Raw genomic sequence first — 18,214 nt, 5'->3', positions numbered from 1 at the left:
TCCTCAAATGCAAAATAGGGAGTGTTCCCATAAGCCTCCCTGGTGCCGTAAGGATGGAACAAGACAGCATCTGTAACTCCCAAACCCTCCATTAAGGTGAGTCATCCTCACCAGGACCCCAATAGCTGCCTCATGGGACTCTCTCCAAAGCAGAAACCCCTGTAATGTCCTCATTAGTGACAGACACTGTTCTCACAGTGCTGGCCAGGCTTGAGGAGGGGTGAGAAGAGGAGCCAGAGGTGTGTGGTAGAGGGCCATCCCTCTGCAGCCTCCCTACTGTGCGACCAGTTCACCTCTGTCTTCCCATCTGAGCACAGGAGGAAGGTGATAACGCCTCCCCACCGAGTGCCCAGTCACTGAGATGATGGAACACTTCATGCAGGACACACACTGTCCCCTGACACGGCCATCCATCAGAGCACTGAGCTGGGGGCTGGGCGAATAAGAGGGTTGTGAAATCAACTAAACTGCCGAAGACAAGAGACAGGGGACCAGGGCAGAGGAGAGAGGTCAGGCTGTGTGGAACTTCCAAAAAAATAGTCCTCCCTTTATCCCAAAGGGGCCCATAAGCAGGAGACTGGGGAGAGGCTGTGCCCAGCAGATGAGGTGGTACAGAGGAGAGGACCAGCCACAGCCTTTCCAAGACAGTCATGAGCTGTATGGCTCAGTAGTGGGACATATGCCTATCCGGGGCCCTGGGTTCGACCTCTAGTACCACACATGCATACAAACCACCTCCAAGATCAGTGTTTCTCACCCTGGTCCAAAGTCCACAGCATCCAACTACCTAGGAGTGACATGCATTGAGCTGGGACCTCTGCAGGCGGCCCAGGTATCAAAATGTGTATTCTGATCAGTTTCTATCCACAGCAGCCACTTTGCTGTGTAGTCTGAGAATCTCTCCCTTCTTCTATGACGTGTGCCCGAATCAGCCATGTTGGAGGGCCAGAAAACCAGCAACAGTTCAGAGCTGCGGGAAGCTCATTCTCACACCTGAGCTGCCCACCGCCTCCCTTAGAATGAATAAACGCCTAAGCCAGGAGTAAGAACTAGGAGCCACTACGGAGCAGACACAGGCCAGTCCCAGCAGCTCTGTCCATCAGAATCAACACTGACCCGTCAGAACAGAGATCTAACCAATCAGAGCATCCGGAACTATCAGGTATGCAAGTATCCAGCTGCAAAAGAGCCCCGAGCATCTTCCGGGGCAGGGTCCAGGGTTGGGAGGGACGTTGGGGCTCAGTGCCAGCCCCCATTACCTTGCCCCTCTCTTCTCTGCTGAGCTCTGCCATGTCACCTCTGTCAGTTGGTGAGAAGCACTGGGCTCTGGATACATCTCAGCAGGAGCTCTGTCCGCGCGCGTGTGAGACAGGAAACCGCTGGCACACAGGTTGTGCAGGATGGTGCCCACTAAGTTCAAGGGGTAGCCCAGGCATCCTGATGACCACACACCCCCCACCTCACCCAGGTGGGAGCACAGCCAGCCCAACCATCTCTTGGCAAGTGGAGCTCTTGGGATCCACCAGCACAGAACAGCAGGATGGAGAGCTACAGAAGCCAGCTAGGCCAGGCCAGACAACCCTAAACAGTACCAGGTTCCCAAGACGCGGGCAATTAGGAACTGGGAATTCCTTTTCGGGGAGCCTTCTGTGGGGACCCACACCCTGAACTGTCAGGCCCAGCCACCCGCTCTGGGGCCTGAACTCTCAGCAACCAGCAAAAAAGTCATTTTAGGCCAGCAAAGGGGACAGAACCCAAGGGCAACTGTCCAGCCATTCCCAGGCTCAGACCCCAGCTCCCTCCTCCCGGAGGACAATTGCTCCATTGGCTGGGCCGGCAAGAGGAGGCTCAGTTCCCCACATTCTCTCCCTTGCTGTGGCCATGCCCAGCTCCTGCCTGCCTGCACCCTCTCCTTAATGAGGCCATTGTCTCTGCAGGGTTCCCCCAACAGCTGGTCCCAACCCCAAACACTAATGCCCGGGGTTTGCCCTCCACAGTCCTGCCCCTAGATCCCTCCCAGGGATGCTGACTTCCTCTCCTGCACCCAGCGCACAAAGTGCCCCCCTAGGGCCTCTGACCTGCTGTCCCCTGAAAAGCCAGTCACTTCCCCCTCCTGCCTCAAGGGCTGCCAGCTGATTTCTGTGAGCCTGGGAAGGAGCTGTAGCCCTGAGAGCATGTCATTTAGCTCCAATCACAGAAATCGCTGTTTTATTTACAGGCAAATGAGCCGTTCTGTGTCTGTGTTGATTTGGGGAGTCGTGGAGAATGGCTGATAGCTTTCTGCACTGCCTCCACAGCTGCTGGTGGTCAGGGCAGAATCAAGGATTACTCTCAGCTGCCACAGTTTGTAAACGTGGGGCCCCCAGCAACCCACACCACCATGTCTGGAGCTAGAAAAGGGGACCCTGCGCTGTACTCTTGTGACTGCACAGAGGTTTTTGCACCTAACACCAGAGCAGCCGTCTACAAACTTGCAGAGAAATTCTCCCCATTCATTTTGCTGATAGGAAAACCAAAGCACAGGGAATTGGGTCTCGTCTGAATTCCCACAGCCTGAAAGCGGTAGAAACAAAGCCTGGGAGGAGAGGGGTCTTTGACTCCGCCCACACTTTCTCCCCTTCCCACGGAGGGGGCTCTGAGCATCTTCCTCCAACCAGGAAGTCATCCTCCATAGTGATCGCAAGTTCATGGATTTGCTCAATGGCCTCCTGCCTTCTAGACGGAGCACTGCTGAGATCAGGGAGCCAACCCACCTCAGCTATAGCGACTTGGGTCTCCTTGAAGGGTCTGCCCCCCTCAGACCCCCTTCTGCAAGGCAGCTTGACTCAGTGCCCAACAAGATAGCGCATCCCCCAGCAACTGCTCACATGCAGCCAGGAATCCACAAACCACAAAAGGAAGTCCTGGTTCGAGTCCTGGTACTCTTTCTAACTGTGTGACTCTATGTTACTTACCCTCTCTGAGCTTGTCTCCTCATATAAATGGGGACAATGTCTCTCTCATGGTATTATTGAGATAATTAGATGAGACAGCATACAGGGATAGTATAGGGCACAATGCCAGTACCTTGTTGTCTCTAAACTGCATTCCAGAGAGGAAGCAGTGGGCTGCAGGAATGACCCAGTGGTTAAGAGCCCATACTGCTCTGGTAGAGGACCCAAGTTTGATTCCCAGAACCACATCAGGTGGCTCACAACTGCCTGTAACTCCAGCTCCGGGGGATCTAATGCCTCCTCTAACCTCCTCAGGCACCAGGCAGGAGGAGGGTGCACATCACACACACACACACACACACACACACACACACACACACACACTCACAATCACAAAGCCTTGTGCTCCCAACCACACAGCTTTAAAGTATATAAAGCAGAAAGGATTCAAGTACAAAGGCAGGAAGAACCCGGGCAGTGGTGGCACACGCCTTTAATCCCAGTACTCGGGGCAAAGGCAGGCGGATCTCCCTTTGTCACCCCAGAGCCCACACTCCCAAGGACAGGAGTTGTCATGTGTGAAGGGATTTCCTACAGCCTCAGCTAGACAGACCCTCAAGCCCAGCCCTTAGTAAAGTAACACAGAAAGCAAGTCAGCTCGACAAGACTACTTCCAGGTTCCGAACTCTGTCTGCAGGTGAGGCCAGAGGCTGAAGGGAACAGGCAGGTTCCTGGTCACTCTCTTGGCCGGTCTGGTATCTATGAGCCTATTATCAGTCAGTAAATTAATCAATTTAGAATCCCAAAAAGTGACTTACAGTGTTTGAAATTTAAGATAAGAAACAATTAAATTCATTAGTTCTGTCAATAAATCATTGTATGGGCTGGAGAGATGGCTCAGAGGTTAAGAACACTGACTGCTCTTCCAGAGGTTCTGAGTTCAGTTCACAGCAACCACATGGGGGCTCACAACCATCTAAAATGAGATCTGGTGCCCTCTTCTGGTGGGCAGGCATACATGCAGGCAAACACTGTATACATAATAAATAAACAAATCTTTACAAAATAAATTTAAAAAAATCATTGTATGTTAACATAAACAAACTTCATGAAGATAATTATGCTTTTTTTCTTTTTCTTTTTTTTTCAAGACAGGGTTTTTCTGTGTAGCTTTGTGCCTTTCCTGGAACTCACTTGGTAGCCCAGGCTGGCCTCGAACTCACAGAGATCTGCCTGCCTCTGCCTCCCGAGTGCTGAGATTAAAGGCATGCGCGGCCGCCACCGCCGCCGCCGCCACCGCCGCCACCAGCATAATTATGCTTTTTCAAGTGAGAGAAAAAACACACAATGCCCTGAGAAGAGGGTCATTATTTTACAGTTTGTAAATCCCCTTAATGTATAGGCTAATAGAGGCCAGCTGGACTCTTCTGGCTGCTTCTGCAGCCAATTTGTTACCACATGTGTTTTGGCTGAACTATATGATGAAAATTTGGCCTTATGCAGAAATGTAGTTGGAAAAGGAAGAGTGTTTTAATGGCCTTTGCAGATAATTATGGACATCTTCTTTGATAGCACCCCAAAATGACATATGATCTATATGTTCATTATAATAATATGTAATCTGAAGCCTATTAATAAACTTTTTTCCATTGCCCTAAAATCCATTGATTTATCTTGTACTTTAAATTGACTTTTAAATTATGTACGATTTTGATTTTATATACCCTCTGAAAAGGCTTGAGATTTTGAGAACCATTGAAATAAACAATAAAAATGTAGAAAACTATACGAGTTTATAAAAAACAATTAGAAGCATTTTAAATGCAAGAGATATCCACACAGAATTTTGCTCTTTTGAACAAGTGGTCCCTCTACTAGCTGAGGTAGCATGAACCTGGACAGACTACATACATCCCAGGACAGACAGATGCCAAGTGTGCCAGGTGCCCGATCCAGCTGCCTAGGCCCTGGGTTCACCTCAGCAAGGAGCAGCACCACATCAGAAAGCAGCCTCGATTGCCCAGCCACAGAGCCAGGGGAAGGGCTAGCCACAGAAAGAGACTGCCTTGAGCAGCCCCACGCACTCTGGCTCCATCCCTTGTAAAGGGCTTCCCCCTTGCTCTCATCCTGCATCCATGTCAGGGAGCCTCAGGCCTCCCCACATCAGAGCTGGCAGGTAAAGAAGGCGCATGATCCTCTTTAAGGAGGCTTCCAGCCCAGTTCCACTGCCCTTTGGAACCTGCCAGGCCCAGACATGCTTGCTTTGTGGCCATGTGTTGCCCTTATATAACCAGCCACAGGAACAATGCCCAGCTCTGTCCAGGTCACCCACAGCAATGCCAAGAACAGCCCAGCCAAACCAGGAGGCCCAGGAGCCAACACCTTACACACCACCTGGGAGGCCCAGGGCCCTTGTAAGTGTCCACAGCCACACCTACCCTACAGTGTACAAGATGGTCACAAGATGGCCAGGCCCAGAGATGAGGCAGGGGGTGGATCACAGAGAGCAACGCCACTCTCAGAGTTCAAATCGGAGCCCTGTCCAAAGCATCTCAGGGGGTGTTCAGAACAACCCAAAGACTCATCTCTGTGAACATCTGACATTCCCAGTTGCTCTTCACATGCGGGGGTTGCATGAGGCCGTCCATTCATCTTCCTTGCCCATCACAATAACTTCAATGGAAGTCGCCTTTATAAAGGAGGAGACTGAAGGTCAGATCACTCTTATTTACCTGAGGCCACACAGGTGGTAGTTGCTGAGGAGGGACAGAATTCAAACTTGGCTTTCTGAGGCAGTCAGTGCCCTTCACATTACTATTCTATATGGCTCGGCTCTGTGGTGACCAGTCCTTCACCCTCCAAATGGTCATCTATAGGGCCTCTTGCACATAAAGGCAGAAGGGAAAGGGAAGCTCTACCTGGACTCAACTCCGTCTTCCAGGACACCAGAGGCATCGTGCCCCACCCGGGGCTCTCTGCCTGATCCGATCTCGCATCCTCTGCTCCACCTGGTGTATTGTTCTCACAGCTACGTCAACTGCATTCAGGACCACGCCTTTTGCACCTCACCGATATGTGGCACATAGCAAGTGCTCTGCATGTTTGGGGTGGTACTAAGGCGTGGTCCCCACCTCAATCCACTACCACTGCGTGAGTAGATCGGTCAGAACCCTGGAAATGTTGAGGAGCAGAGAGAAAGGTAAGGACCACTGGGGAGAAGCACCCCTTACAGTAGAACCAGCCCCCACCCCCACCCCCCACCCCCCGCCACTCCACTCCACCCCACCTCACTACCCAAGCCTGACCAAGGCGGCTCCTCCCCAAAGGGGAAGCCAGAGGTCCGGTGAGACTCACAGTCTCCTCCCACAAGCCACGGCTCCACTTCTTCTCACAGGAAAGTCAAGGAAGACAGAGCCCAGACTGACAAAAGACACCAAGCGCAGGGTTCTGGATGTCACCTTTCTGATGTCTGCTTGGATGACAACAACATTTCTCCCTCCACCCATAGTGTTTCCTGCCCCAGACGGGAATCTTATCTTAACCAAGAATAGTGAAGTTCTGCTCTTTGGAGCCCAGGGCTTGGATTCAAATCCTGCCTTCTTTAGCACATGAGCTGAGCAACCCTGGGACAATTATCTCCACTTCTCTGAACTCTCGGAATCCAGGCCTTTTCATTGTTTCTGTGCTCTGACTCTGGAACCAGACTATCCAGATCCAACGGCCAGCTCTAACTAATCCTCACCTAACCTCAGCCTCCGAGTCTTTATCTGTAAAGTGGTTGTAATAATGGTACCTAGCCTCTCTACAGCATCACTGTGAGAATTCAATGAGGTAGTTTATGTAATGTGCCTAGAACAGTCTCCAAGCACAGTTAGCACCCACTGGATGCGAACTTTCATTAGAAAGAGGCATCGATAAGGTTCTGCAGTGTGGCACAGTATCCATGGCACTTGGCAGAAGCTCATTAAATAGAAGCTAAAATTCCCTCCAAACCACCCCCTTGACCGCCATCTATGACCCCCAGCAGGCTGCAAGGTGCCTGGCTCTGGGCAGAAGCTCAGTGGATACTTGAAGACCTCCGGGTGAAACTCTACCCGCCTGGCCAGGAGGGCGTGTATGGTCAAGAGACTCCAGTATCGGAGAAGAGCAAATGAAGGTGTTGGGGAAGAGAAACCAGAGCGGAGCAGCGAAAGGCCGAGGAGGAGAGATAAGCAGGTGAAGTGAGTGAGAAAAGGAACAGGAGAGACTGTGGCGGAGAGAGATAAGAAGGATGGAGAAAAGGCCAAGAGTGAGGAAAATATCGAGCCCCAGGAAGAGATAGGCACAAGGAGAGGCCTGGGCTGCCGCAGGGGAGTAGTTGACCGGCCAGGGTCGCACAGTGGGGCGGAGCGGGAACCGGACGGGAAGCGGGCGGGAGGGACTCCAGGGTTCCTCCCAGGTCCGCCAACCCCGGGCGGGCGTGGGGTGGGGGGGGGACCAACGACTGCAGATTGGCTAGGGCACAGGGAGGCCTGGGCTGGAGCCCTGAGGTGGGAGGCGCCTGGATCACTCCGGCAGCGGAGCAGAGCCGAGGCTGCCACCTACTTGGCCGACCCTAGCAGCTAGGACAGTTGCAGGGAGCATCCCGGCCCGGGCGCACACGGGGCAGCCGGGCCCCGAGCACCGAGCCGTCGGGGCGGGCGGCGACATCCAGTCATGTGGGTGGCGCGGGGAGCGCGGACGGCCGCGCTGGCGCTGCTGCTCGGGGCGCTGCATGCGGCTCCGGCGCGCGGCCAGGAGTACGACTACTATGGCTGGCAGGCCGAGCCTCTACACGGCCGTTCCTACTCCAAACCACCGCAATGCCTCGACATCCCCGCCGATCTGCCGCTCTGCCACACGGTGGGCTACAAGCGCATGCGGCTACCCAACCTGCTAGAGCACGAGAGCCTAGCCGAGGTAAAGCAGCAGGCGAGCAGCTGGCTGCCGCTGCTGGCCAAGCGCTGCCACTCGGACACCCAAGTCTTCCTCTGCTCGCTCTTCGCGCCCGTCTGCCTAGACCGGCCCATCTACCCATGCCGCTCGCTGTGCGAGGCGGTGCGCGCCGGCTGCGCACCGCTCATGGAGGCCTACGGTTTCCCCTGGCCCGAGATGCTGCACTGCCACAAGTTCCCCCTGGACAACGACCTCTGCATCGCGGTGCAGTTCGGGCACCTGCCTGCCACCGCACCTCCAGGTAGCGCCACCAGGGTCCCGCGCGCCCCGATGGCCTCTCCCTAAACCCTTATCTGCACGCTCGGATAGGTGCCAAGTCCCTTACACACACAGTGCGCGCGCGCACACACCACACACGCGCGCGTCCAGCGCCCAATAACTGTCTCCGTTCTCCTTCCCACCTTTATGAACTTGGGGCTCTGGTTATCCCCGCTGGTTCTCTCCCCAATCTGACCTGTGCCTTGTGCAGCTCACAACACTCTGGCTTTCCCAAGCTGCTGAATCCCTGGGTGCCTGGGGGCGTCCCCATAAAATTTGTATTGCCTTCATCAACTCAGCAATGCTTGGGGTCGCTAGACAGTGTCTTTGACCTGAACTGCAGGCACCCAGACAAGCCCTACACCTCCCCGACGACGTGGGAAATTTGCGGGAAGGCGAGTGGTTAAGGGAAGAACTAAGGGCCCTTCATTTCTATGCCTGGAACCCTAACTTCTCCAATTCCTAGAGTGGATATCTTTGGGGTACTTAACTTCTCTGAGCCTTCTTCCCCAGCAGTAAAATCCCAGCGTCTTGAGCTCCCGGGTCCTGCTTCCCACTGGCACCTTGGCACCGTTATTGCTGTCATGTCTGATGTCTGCTTGATCTCAGCTTCTCTTTCACTGTGCCGGTTCTCAAAACTGTCCCAAGGTTGGAGGCCGCGCTCCCTCCTCCTTTCTCCAAGAATGCAGGTCCCCTTCCAGGCTGGCCTGGGCCTCTAACACCCCACTCAGGGTGACACCCAGCAGGTTGCCTGTGCAGTTAGCATGGGAGAGCAAGAGCTCCCATGAGCCCCCATGGCTGGAACAGGCAAAGCTCCATTCCCTTTTTGCTCCCTTCCCAACTCCCCAAAAGCAGCTGGGCCCCCTCCTTGCACCACCCCACCCCCTCTCTCCAAGCTAATCTTAACTGCTTAGTCCTAGGAGGCTCTCGCCTTCTCCTTCTCCCTCTCCATGGAGTCCTGGGAGGGGGAAATCCCCATCCTGGAGGCTGAAAGCTGCAGGCAAGCAGGAATAGAGCCAGCTAAGCAAGAAATCCACAGTCCCCAGAAGTCCCTACTGGTTCCTTTTATAGTTTCTTTGGAGCCCAAGCATGAACAGCCTGAGAAACTCAAGAATCTTAGGCTCAGAACCCTGCCTTGCTATACCACGACACCCCACTTCCCAGTGAGGCTTGCTCACCTGGAGGCAGGCACACAAGAGAATCCAAACAAAGGCCAGAAAAGGGGGGGGGGGGATGGACAATAGGCGGGTTGTAGAAAGGTCTATGTGTGGCCAACAGATGACATTCAGATGTTTCACATAAAAATGAGTCGTTTGGGCTTTCTTTGAGAAATTGTAAGTTAATGCTGGCTTTTCTCTGCTGGCTACCCACCTGCCCGACCCCTGCAAACATATCTGCCCTGGCCATGGAGTAGGAGCCGCAATCACGCGTCCTAAGTTTTGCTGCCTTTGGTACCCACATTAGGCCTGGGCTCCTTTACTGGACGTGGAAAAGGCAGCGCACGCTTCACAAGCAGAGTATTAGGTAGGGTAAAATTCAGAACACAACGTGTGTGATGGCTGCAGCCGCCCTGGGGAAACAATGTCCCCCCCACACACACACACCATATTGTCCCTACACTATAGGCTCTCTTGAACTGTCACAGCCACTCAGTTCGTGCCACCATCCCATTTTCTGGTTGGGCATCACAGAGCAGCTTTTGTGAAGAGGGAGGTTACTGGAGGAGCCTGGACGGTCTTGGCGGTTTGGGATTCCAGCCACTCTGCTTTCTTTCTCTCTGCAGTGAGCAGGATCTGTGCCCAGTGTGAGATGGAGCACAGCGCTGATGGCCTCATGGAACAGATGTGCTCTAGCGACTTTGGTGAGTATGGGCTCACAGGACCACAGCCCCGCCACTGCCCCCAGCAGCCTGGCTCAGAACCAGCCCTACCTGAGCAAGGCTACAACAGCTGTGTCTTGGCACTGGCTGTGGAGAGGCCTCCGTGGCTGGGCTCTTTTTTTAGGGGGTGCAAGCTTAGCCAGAGATGGATGGAGCCTCACAGGACACAGGACTCCAGGATAGAAGTAGAGTTCCCTGTCCCCTGGAATCCCAGCTGAGTACCCAGTGTTCCTCTGGCCAGGGTGGGTTGTGACCGGCTTTCCCCACAGCTTCATCTTGGACTCTTCCCATTCTGGGACAGCTGTACCGAGCCAGTTAGGACCAAGCTCACTGTGGGCCACGGAGTTCTGCATGTAATCTTTGCAAAGTTGGTTCTGTTTTGTGTCCTAGCCTCCTCATCTATAAAAACAGGGGAAAGAGCAATGATGAAATCCTTACTTCAGAGGAATCTTTATGTTGGTAGCCTCTTTGGAAAGAAAATGCTATTATAATTGCAGAGGGCAGAGTAGGGGAGGAAAAAAAGAAGAGGTTTTAGGGCAGTTCCCTTTCTGAGTGGGCAAAGTTATTCTCTGGCTTCTTGAAAGATGGAGGCCGGCTTTAGAAGAAGGGTGAAGCTGGCCAGAGGACCCTCAGCCCAGGATTCCTGTCCCTGGCTGTATTGGGTCCCTATGGCCACTTGTGAGTGATCTAGACGATGACTCAAGCCACAGGCCCGGACTTTACCTCCCTACCCTAAACATTCACTCACACTCCTACACATACCACAACATACTTCAAGCCAGGATGGATATCAGCAAATGCTACATAGGAGGACTCCTCCACCTCCCAGAACTGGCAATTAAATATTAGCAATCCCCACCACTCTACCCACTCGTCACACACACGCACACACACATACACACACACACACACACACACACACACACACACACACACGCACGCACGTACGCACGCACGCGCACGCGCACGCACACGCACATGCGCACATGCGCACATACACACACACACACACACACACACACACACACACACACACACACGCCTAGAAGACCCATCAGAACCACCCACAAAGGGATAGCAGAAACCAGTATCCCTGCATCACAAAGACATCCTCCAGATGGGCAGTGGCCACCCCACCCCATTGCGGAAGAACCTACCACCCTGCATTGGTGTTATGGAGTGCTCTGGATCTAAACCTGGATGATTTTAACGGGATTTGGGCTCCAGACTCAGGAAGGACACACTCTTCTCATACCCTTACCACCCTACTGTACTTCAAAGCTGAAAGCCTGCCTACCATGCCCATAGGAGCTTCATAAACATTGATGTAACCTCATGAGTCCGGCCATCCAAGCCCCACACCTCAGCAGGCTTCCCAAGAGTGTCCTGGTATCAACTTAGGGCTCCTGCTGTCTTGACAAATGTGACACTTTTCAGACCATCCCTTACCCATCCTCCCACAGTGGTCAAGATGCGCATTAAGGAGATCAAGATAGACAATGGGGACCGGAAGTTGATTGGAGCCCAGAAGAAGAAGAAGCTGCTCAAGGCAGGCCCCTTAAAGCGCAAGGGCACCAAGAAGCTGGTCCTACACATGAAGAATGGCGCAGGCTGTCCCTGCCCACAGCTGGACAGCCTGACAGGCAGCTTCCTGGTCATGGGTCGCAAAGTGGAGGGGCAGCTGCTGCTCACGGCCGTCTACCGCTGGGACAAGAAGAATAAGGAAATGAAGTTCGCGGTCAAGTTCATGTTCTCCTACCCCTGTTCTCTCTACTACCCTTTTTTCTATGGGGCAGCTGAGCCCCACTGAAGGGCCCTCCTCCTTGCCCAGCCAGCCAGCCAGCCGCGCCTTGCCCTCCGTCCCTGCCCACCTGGCCTCACCCCCACTCCCAGGCCGACCCAGCCCCTGGCAGAGGTGATTCCATGCAGCTACTAACTTGCACGGGGCTCCCAAGGCTAGGCCTCGGGCTACCCTCCTTGACTGAATGAGGGGTCCTGGAATCCTGGGGTCTCCCGGAGAGGGACGTCCTCTTCTGGGGGAAGCCCCAGTGTCTGAGAAAGCAGGCAAAGGAGAAAAATGTGAGGAAGGATGCAGGGCCTCCCACAGCCTGGGGAGGGAGTTTCCAGAAAGAAGCGTGGGTCTCTTTAAAGACGGATTTCAGTGCTTAGAGGACGATTTCTTCCCCGCTGCCTCTTTATGTCATCATAGGCCTCCAAAGAACCAGAGTCAAGGCCTCCATGTCCTCCAGCCACACCCACTTCTCTGGAGCCCTGCTGGACGGCAGACATTGTCACACAGGCTTGCACATCCTGGCTCCTGCCTCGGCCCTCCATACCCTTGTGTCCCAAACCCGACAATAAATTATTGCTACTGCTGTGAGGCCACTGGTTTTAGACAACAGGTTTGGTTCTTAATATTTTTTAAAGTTTTTAATTAAATAAAGGAAAATAATTGTTGCTTTGGACCAGGTAATTTCTTTATCCAGTGGCACTGAGGAGGCTGGGGGCTAGGGAGGTTTAGATGACACTGAGCAAGGACCGATAGCCTAAGCCAAGGCTTGGTCACTCACCTCCCTGGAAAGCCTAAGAAAGGCAATGTTCCACAAGAATACAAGGTGAGAGTCACCCTCACCTCCCAACCACTAAGTACGGGACAGAGACAACCACCCTTCTGTCCCTGAGGAGGAACAGAGGTGTCAAGTTTCCCAACCTGAGCCAGTAGTCAGAAGACCCCACCATGCACTGTCCCCTGGAACTTGAGCAGTTCCGGGTCAGAAGGGTCTAAGAAGGCCAGGCCACAGGGATCAATGTCACTTTCCCCTGGGGTTCCCAGATACTCCGGGGCACTTGTGCTGACATTCAGGTGCCAGATACTTTAGACCCCACTACCCTAAGCATGCCCCGGGGGCCAGCAGACATTCAGGTGCCAGATGCTTTAGACCCCACTGCCCTAAGCATGCCCCGGGGACCAGCAGCAGCTGTGTTACCCGGAAGCCAGTTAGAAACACAGAACCTCAGAGCGCTAGGAACGCCTGCCCCTCAAAGAGAGAGTGCTTGCCTGAGAATATGGACACTTGGGCCCCACCCAAACTTGCTGTAATGGGAACTGCTTTGTTTTGTTGTTGTTGTTGGTTTTTTTTTAAAGAGTACTGGGGATCAAACCCAAGAATCTAACACATAAACCTTAGCCCATCTACTGAGCTTTTAACAAATACTGGGCCTCACTCACTCCCATGCATGAAAACAGGACCTCTGCCAAGCACCAAAACCCCATGGTTTTGCCACCTAGTGGCATGCGGGATCTGGGAGCCATCACCAGGACGAAGAAACCTGAGCAGGGCGAGAGAAGGCTGGGGCCCACAGCCACTGTAAGGTACAGGTGCAGGAATGGAGAAGTCTTGGAGGTGAGAGGCTCCTGCTGTGCAAATGACCAGCATGTGGAAAGAGCTCACTGTGGGGACCAGGTGGGGTCCCTCGGCAGATGTGAAAAGATCAGGCAGATGTCCCCAGAGCAGGGGGGCAGGCACCCTGAGAGCCTTTTCTGGCCAGCAGACGTAGTCAAGGCCTGCCGTTCCTCTTAATACAGGAGCTGCCCGGGTAAGGAAAACTGGCTTCCAGCTCTGGAAGTGTGCTCCCTTGGAAAGATGTCACATGGGCAGAACAGAATTGGTAGCATGGCCAGAAAGGCCACTGGCGGAGACTAGGTGGGCCAGCTGAACTGCCCTCCATGGGGGCATCACTAACAGGTGGCCTGACCACATGTCCATAAATCACCTCTGGGCAGTCAGGTGGCCTCTGCCCAGGCAGCAGAGGCCTAATTGTTCCTCCTCCGTCAGAGGAGGATGTTGCCACCCACCCTGCCCAAACCCTGCCCAGCATGCCCAGCTCCTGAATCTGCTCCTTGTCTCCTGGCCTCCTGCTCTCACCAAATATTTACAGGCACTTCTCTGGTCCACCAGGCAGAGATTATTTTTCCACCAAGCACACAGGATTCAGGCCACCTCGGGCTAAAGCACAATGCTGAGCTCTGTCAGGTGCTGGCGGCCCAGAGTGGCGGTAGGAGAGGGCTGCCTTAGCCCATTCCATGCAGTCCAGGAAGGCTCTCCCCACCACTCCAAAAAGGGACCTGGCCCTGGGCCCCACCTGCTCTGTTCTCTGCCTGCTTAGAATCCCTTCTGGAATAGAAAGACCAGGGAGGTTCTGCAAGGCCCAGGCCAGTTTTCTTCACCCAGTCCTGCTGGCTGCAATGACTTCCTTCACAGTCGGCAGGAGCCCACACCTGGACTCAGGGAACCAGTGAAGGCAAGCCTCTGTTCACATGAACAGAACTGAATCCCTCTGGCACATGGGACCACTCTACACAAAAGTTGTAGAGGTAGGCAGGTGTGCGTTGGGGATGTCCGAGGCTCCAGACATCCGCAGTTCTTACCATTACAGCACAGTTCTCTTCCCAACTCCCAGCCCCTTCCAGACAGCAAGGCATAAAGCTAAGTGAGAAGCCTCCACCCCTCCTGAGCAGAAAAGTAGTGGGCAAGCAGGCCCACCTGGTAGACTTCCATTCCAGCTCCAGGCCAGGAGAAGTCACATGACCACCCTCCTACTTGCAAGAGAGCAAAGGAAGTCAAGTTTTCACCTGAATACACAAAATTCTCACACAAAACAGGAGCGACTTGGAGCAGGGGACCACACACTCATGGTGAGGAGGGAAAGGCAGTCCAGTTCTGGCCTCCAGTCCTACGCATCAGTGACCAGGTGACACTGAGTATACTACCTGCTCCCCAGGGTGACAGAGTGGTGCCAAGTCCATGACAAGTGCCTGGACATAATGCCCAGATGTAAATGGTTGTTAGTGGTTATTAGTACTTTTATTAATCCAACAATGCTTGCACACAGTAGGTGCTCAGTACAATTCCTAATTGATTCTTTATTCAATAGAGATACATGACTGACAAGATGGCAGGGAGAAGCAGGGGTGTCTTATCTAAAGCCAGAATTACAGAAACTGCATTTGGAGGTTTGTCTGCTTCAGAAATATATCCCTAGGTGGCATATAAGCCAATATTGGGAAAAGACACCCATGACTGCCAAGGTCATGCTGAGCAGCAGGTACCACTCAAAGCATTTTTGAATTTTTAAGTGTTTTTTTAATTTTTAAAGATTTACTTTATGTGGTACTTTATCTACACACACATTTGCACACCACAAGAGGGCATCAGATCTCATTATAGATGGTTATGAGCCACCATGTGGTTGCTGGGAATTGAACTCAGGACCTCTGGAAGAGCAGCCAGTGTTCTTAACCTCTGAGCCATCTCTCCAGCCCACACTTTTGTATTTTAATTTAAACCCTCTAGCAGCCATTTTGAGATAAATCTCACAGTGTAGCCCTCACTGGCCTAGAACTCCACTATGTAGAACAACCTGGCCACAAACTCAGAGAGATCCACCTGCCTCTGCCCCCCAGTGCTGTGATTAAAGGTGTGCGCCACCACCGTCCAGCAAGAGGTAGCTCATTTTGGTACCAGTGACTACAGCCCAGAGAAGTTGAGGTCCTTGTTTGCGTCTGCACAACATACCTGGTGGAGTTAGGTTGGACCTCAAACTCTTAACCACTGCCCAGGACTTTATTTTATTGTTCAGAAACAGGTTTCTCTGTGTAGCCCTGGCTGGTCTGGAACTTGCTCTGTAGACCAGGCTGGCCTTGAACTCACAGAGATCTGCCTGCCTCTGCCTCCTGAGTGCTGGGATTAAAGGTGTGCACCACCATCTGGCTTACCCAGGACTTCTTAAACACTTCCCACCCACAACCTTTCACCCAAGAAATGTTTACTTGTTTCCAAGCATAGTTATGTGAAATGGGTATATAAATCAAACATTTACTGATAATAAGCCATAAATCTATTTCAAAATAATCCTTTGGCATACACACACCACTTCTTAAGGGATGAAAGCAAATTTGCACACTAATGGAACAATGTACTTGCATTTACATAAGGAATTAAATTGTAGCTGTTTGATACTTTAGGATGAATAACACTTTTTTTTAGATAATCAGTTTTGAATTTATAATCACCAACACTGAGAATGCTGTTCTGCACACACACACACACACACACACACACACACACACACACACACACACACACACGCAGTACAAAATGGCAGAAGTATGTTTAGAGACATTTCATAAACTATTTGAAATTCTATCCTGACCCCTGATCCAAATGAAATCATTAAACAATTTTTTATGAAACTAAGGTCAGTAATTTTCTTTTCTTTTTTAAATTTTGTTACTTGTGTATGTACATGTGTGGAGGCCGGAGAATTGGTTCTCTCTTTTAACCTTGTTGAGGCAGGGTCTCGAGTTTAGGTCAGGCTGCTGTGTGTGTGCTCCAGGGCAATTCTCCTGTCTCCTCCTACTTCACTACAGGAGTGCTGAGATCACAAAGGCACCACACCTGACTTCTGAACATAGGTTCCAGGGATCAAATTCGGGTATCCAGCCTATGCAGCTAAGGCTTTACCTAGTGAACCCTCTCACTAGGCCGCCAACGTTCATTTCTTAAAATCAAATATTCCAACCTAATGCAATCCAAAGACATACTAATTTGATGATATTTACATGCTGACGGATCAAATATTAAGTCCTTGTTTTCTGTAAACCATTATGTTCCTGTAAGAGCAGGAACGGAACATTCAGTAAAAACTTCGTCATGCACACACGCAATGCTCTCTCATCTGAGCTGGGGTGTCTCAAGCAGCATTCTCTGGCTGTGTGGCATCTGGGGATGCACAGACCACAGGGTGTGTGTTGTGTAGTACAGTGCAGAGGACAGTGCCCTAGAGATGCCTCCCACCTTGAGTTACACGTTTGATTTTCAGTGAATTTTTGGTTATTCAGTGTTCCAAAACCTTTTACTGTTACCAAATTTTTCACAACCCCACATCCAGTTACAGGGCACCACATGGAGTCAGAGCCTACAGTTTAAAAGTCTGAGGACTAAGCCAGATGGTGGCGGCAGACACCTTTAATCCCAGCACTCAGGAGGCAGAGGCAGGCGGATCTCTGTGAGTTCGAGGCCAGCCTGGGCTACCAAGTGAGTTCCAGGAAAGGCGCAAAGCTACACAGAGAAAGCCTGTCTCAAACCTCCCCCATGAACACAAAGAGAGGACCATTTCCTATCTTCCACAGAGGTGGGTCTGAGGTGGGCTAAACAATGGTGAAGACTCTGGAAGCTGCTCTGATGACACTTGCAAGGGCCTGGACAGAGGCCGCGGAGCCACCAAGTCCCACACATTCCTCCCCTCACCCCGACCATAATCCAGCCTCAGGTCTCCACAAAGCAAGCTCACATCCCACAGCTGTACAGCCAGCTGTAATCCTGGCTAAAGTTCACTCCTTGGGAAATCTAGTGTGGGGGTGTTTGTTGCTGGAATGTGTGTGGCCAGAGCCCAGGGTCCCAGCCCAGACAGCAGGCTCTGCTGGAGCCCCGAGAAGGCTCACAGCCAAAGGAACCCGGAATCCCCAGCCACCAACAGTGCCAGAGAATGGAATGTGCTGTTGGGGTGTTGCTGGCAGGAGCTGGGGTCACGGGGAGCTGGGGAAGGTAGGGGCTATCGCCACAAGGCCAGCTCTGTTCTGCTAGGGACTGAAGGCGGTGGTGCTCAGTGGGCAGATCCTTCTTGTTGCTCAGTGGCTAGCTCCTTAGAGTGGGGACCAGAATGTGAGGAAGCTGCCCAGAGTGTGACCTTTACCCAAAGCTTCTTAGGCCACGGCTGCTACGAACACCTGCAGCACAGTTCCCATTCCATTTTGGGTGGGTCACTTAGCCTCCCTGTGCCTCTATTTACCCATTTAAAATACCCACCAATTAGATGCACCTGTGGTGTTGTGGACATTAAAATGAGTTACTGACTCAGCATTCAGCCTGGCAAAGTGACCCATGAACAGGGCCAGCTGTGGACAGACAGACAGACACAGACCTCTGAAAAAGGAATGAAAACGGAGCTTCATTTGGCTCATACAGAAGACCCCCCTACCCCAAACCATCGCCTGTTCCAGGTATGCCAAGACTCTCCAAAGGCATCAGCACTCCAGACCACAAAAACCTCAGTAGACCTAAGCCCAAGCCGGCTGGAGCCAGGCCTCCAGACCTGCCCTGCCAGGTGC

At 52.5% G+C, this 18,214-nt stretch overlaps 1 protein-coding gene across 1 annotated transcript; it reads left to right on the top strand.

Moving 5' to 3' along the window:
* Positions 1-7,425: 7,425 nt before the first annotated feature.
* On the top strand, positions 7,426-12,500 carry Sfrp5 (secreted frizzled related protein 5). The gene is made up of 3 exons (XM_006990471.4): positions 7,426-8,148; positions 9,949-10,026; positions 11,508-12,500. Exons 1-3 carry the CDS (start codon positions 7,629-7,631, stop codon positions 11,852-11,854), a joined length of 945 nt encoding a protein of 314 aa, XP_006990533.1. The 5' UTR covers positions 7,426-7,628; the 3' UTR covers positions 11,855-12,500.
* The last annotated feature ends 5,714 nt before the right edge of the window (positions 12,501-18,214 follow it).

The sequence above is a fragment of the Peromyscus maniculatus genome, chromosome 1 (assembly GCF_049852395.1).
Source record: "Peromyscus maniculatus bairdii isolate BWxNUB_F1_BW_parent chromosome 1, HU_Pman_BW_mat_3.1, whole genome shotgun sequence".
In the NCBI taxonomy this organism is placed as follows: Eukaryota; Metazoa; Chordata; class Mammalia; order Rodentia; family Cricetidae; genus Peromyscus; species Peromyscus maniculatus.
This window is presented reverse-complemented; position numbering and strand designations above follow the sequence as displayed.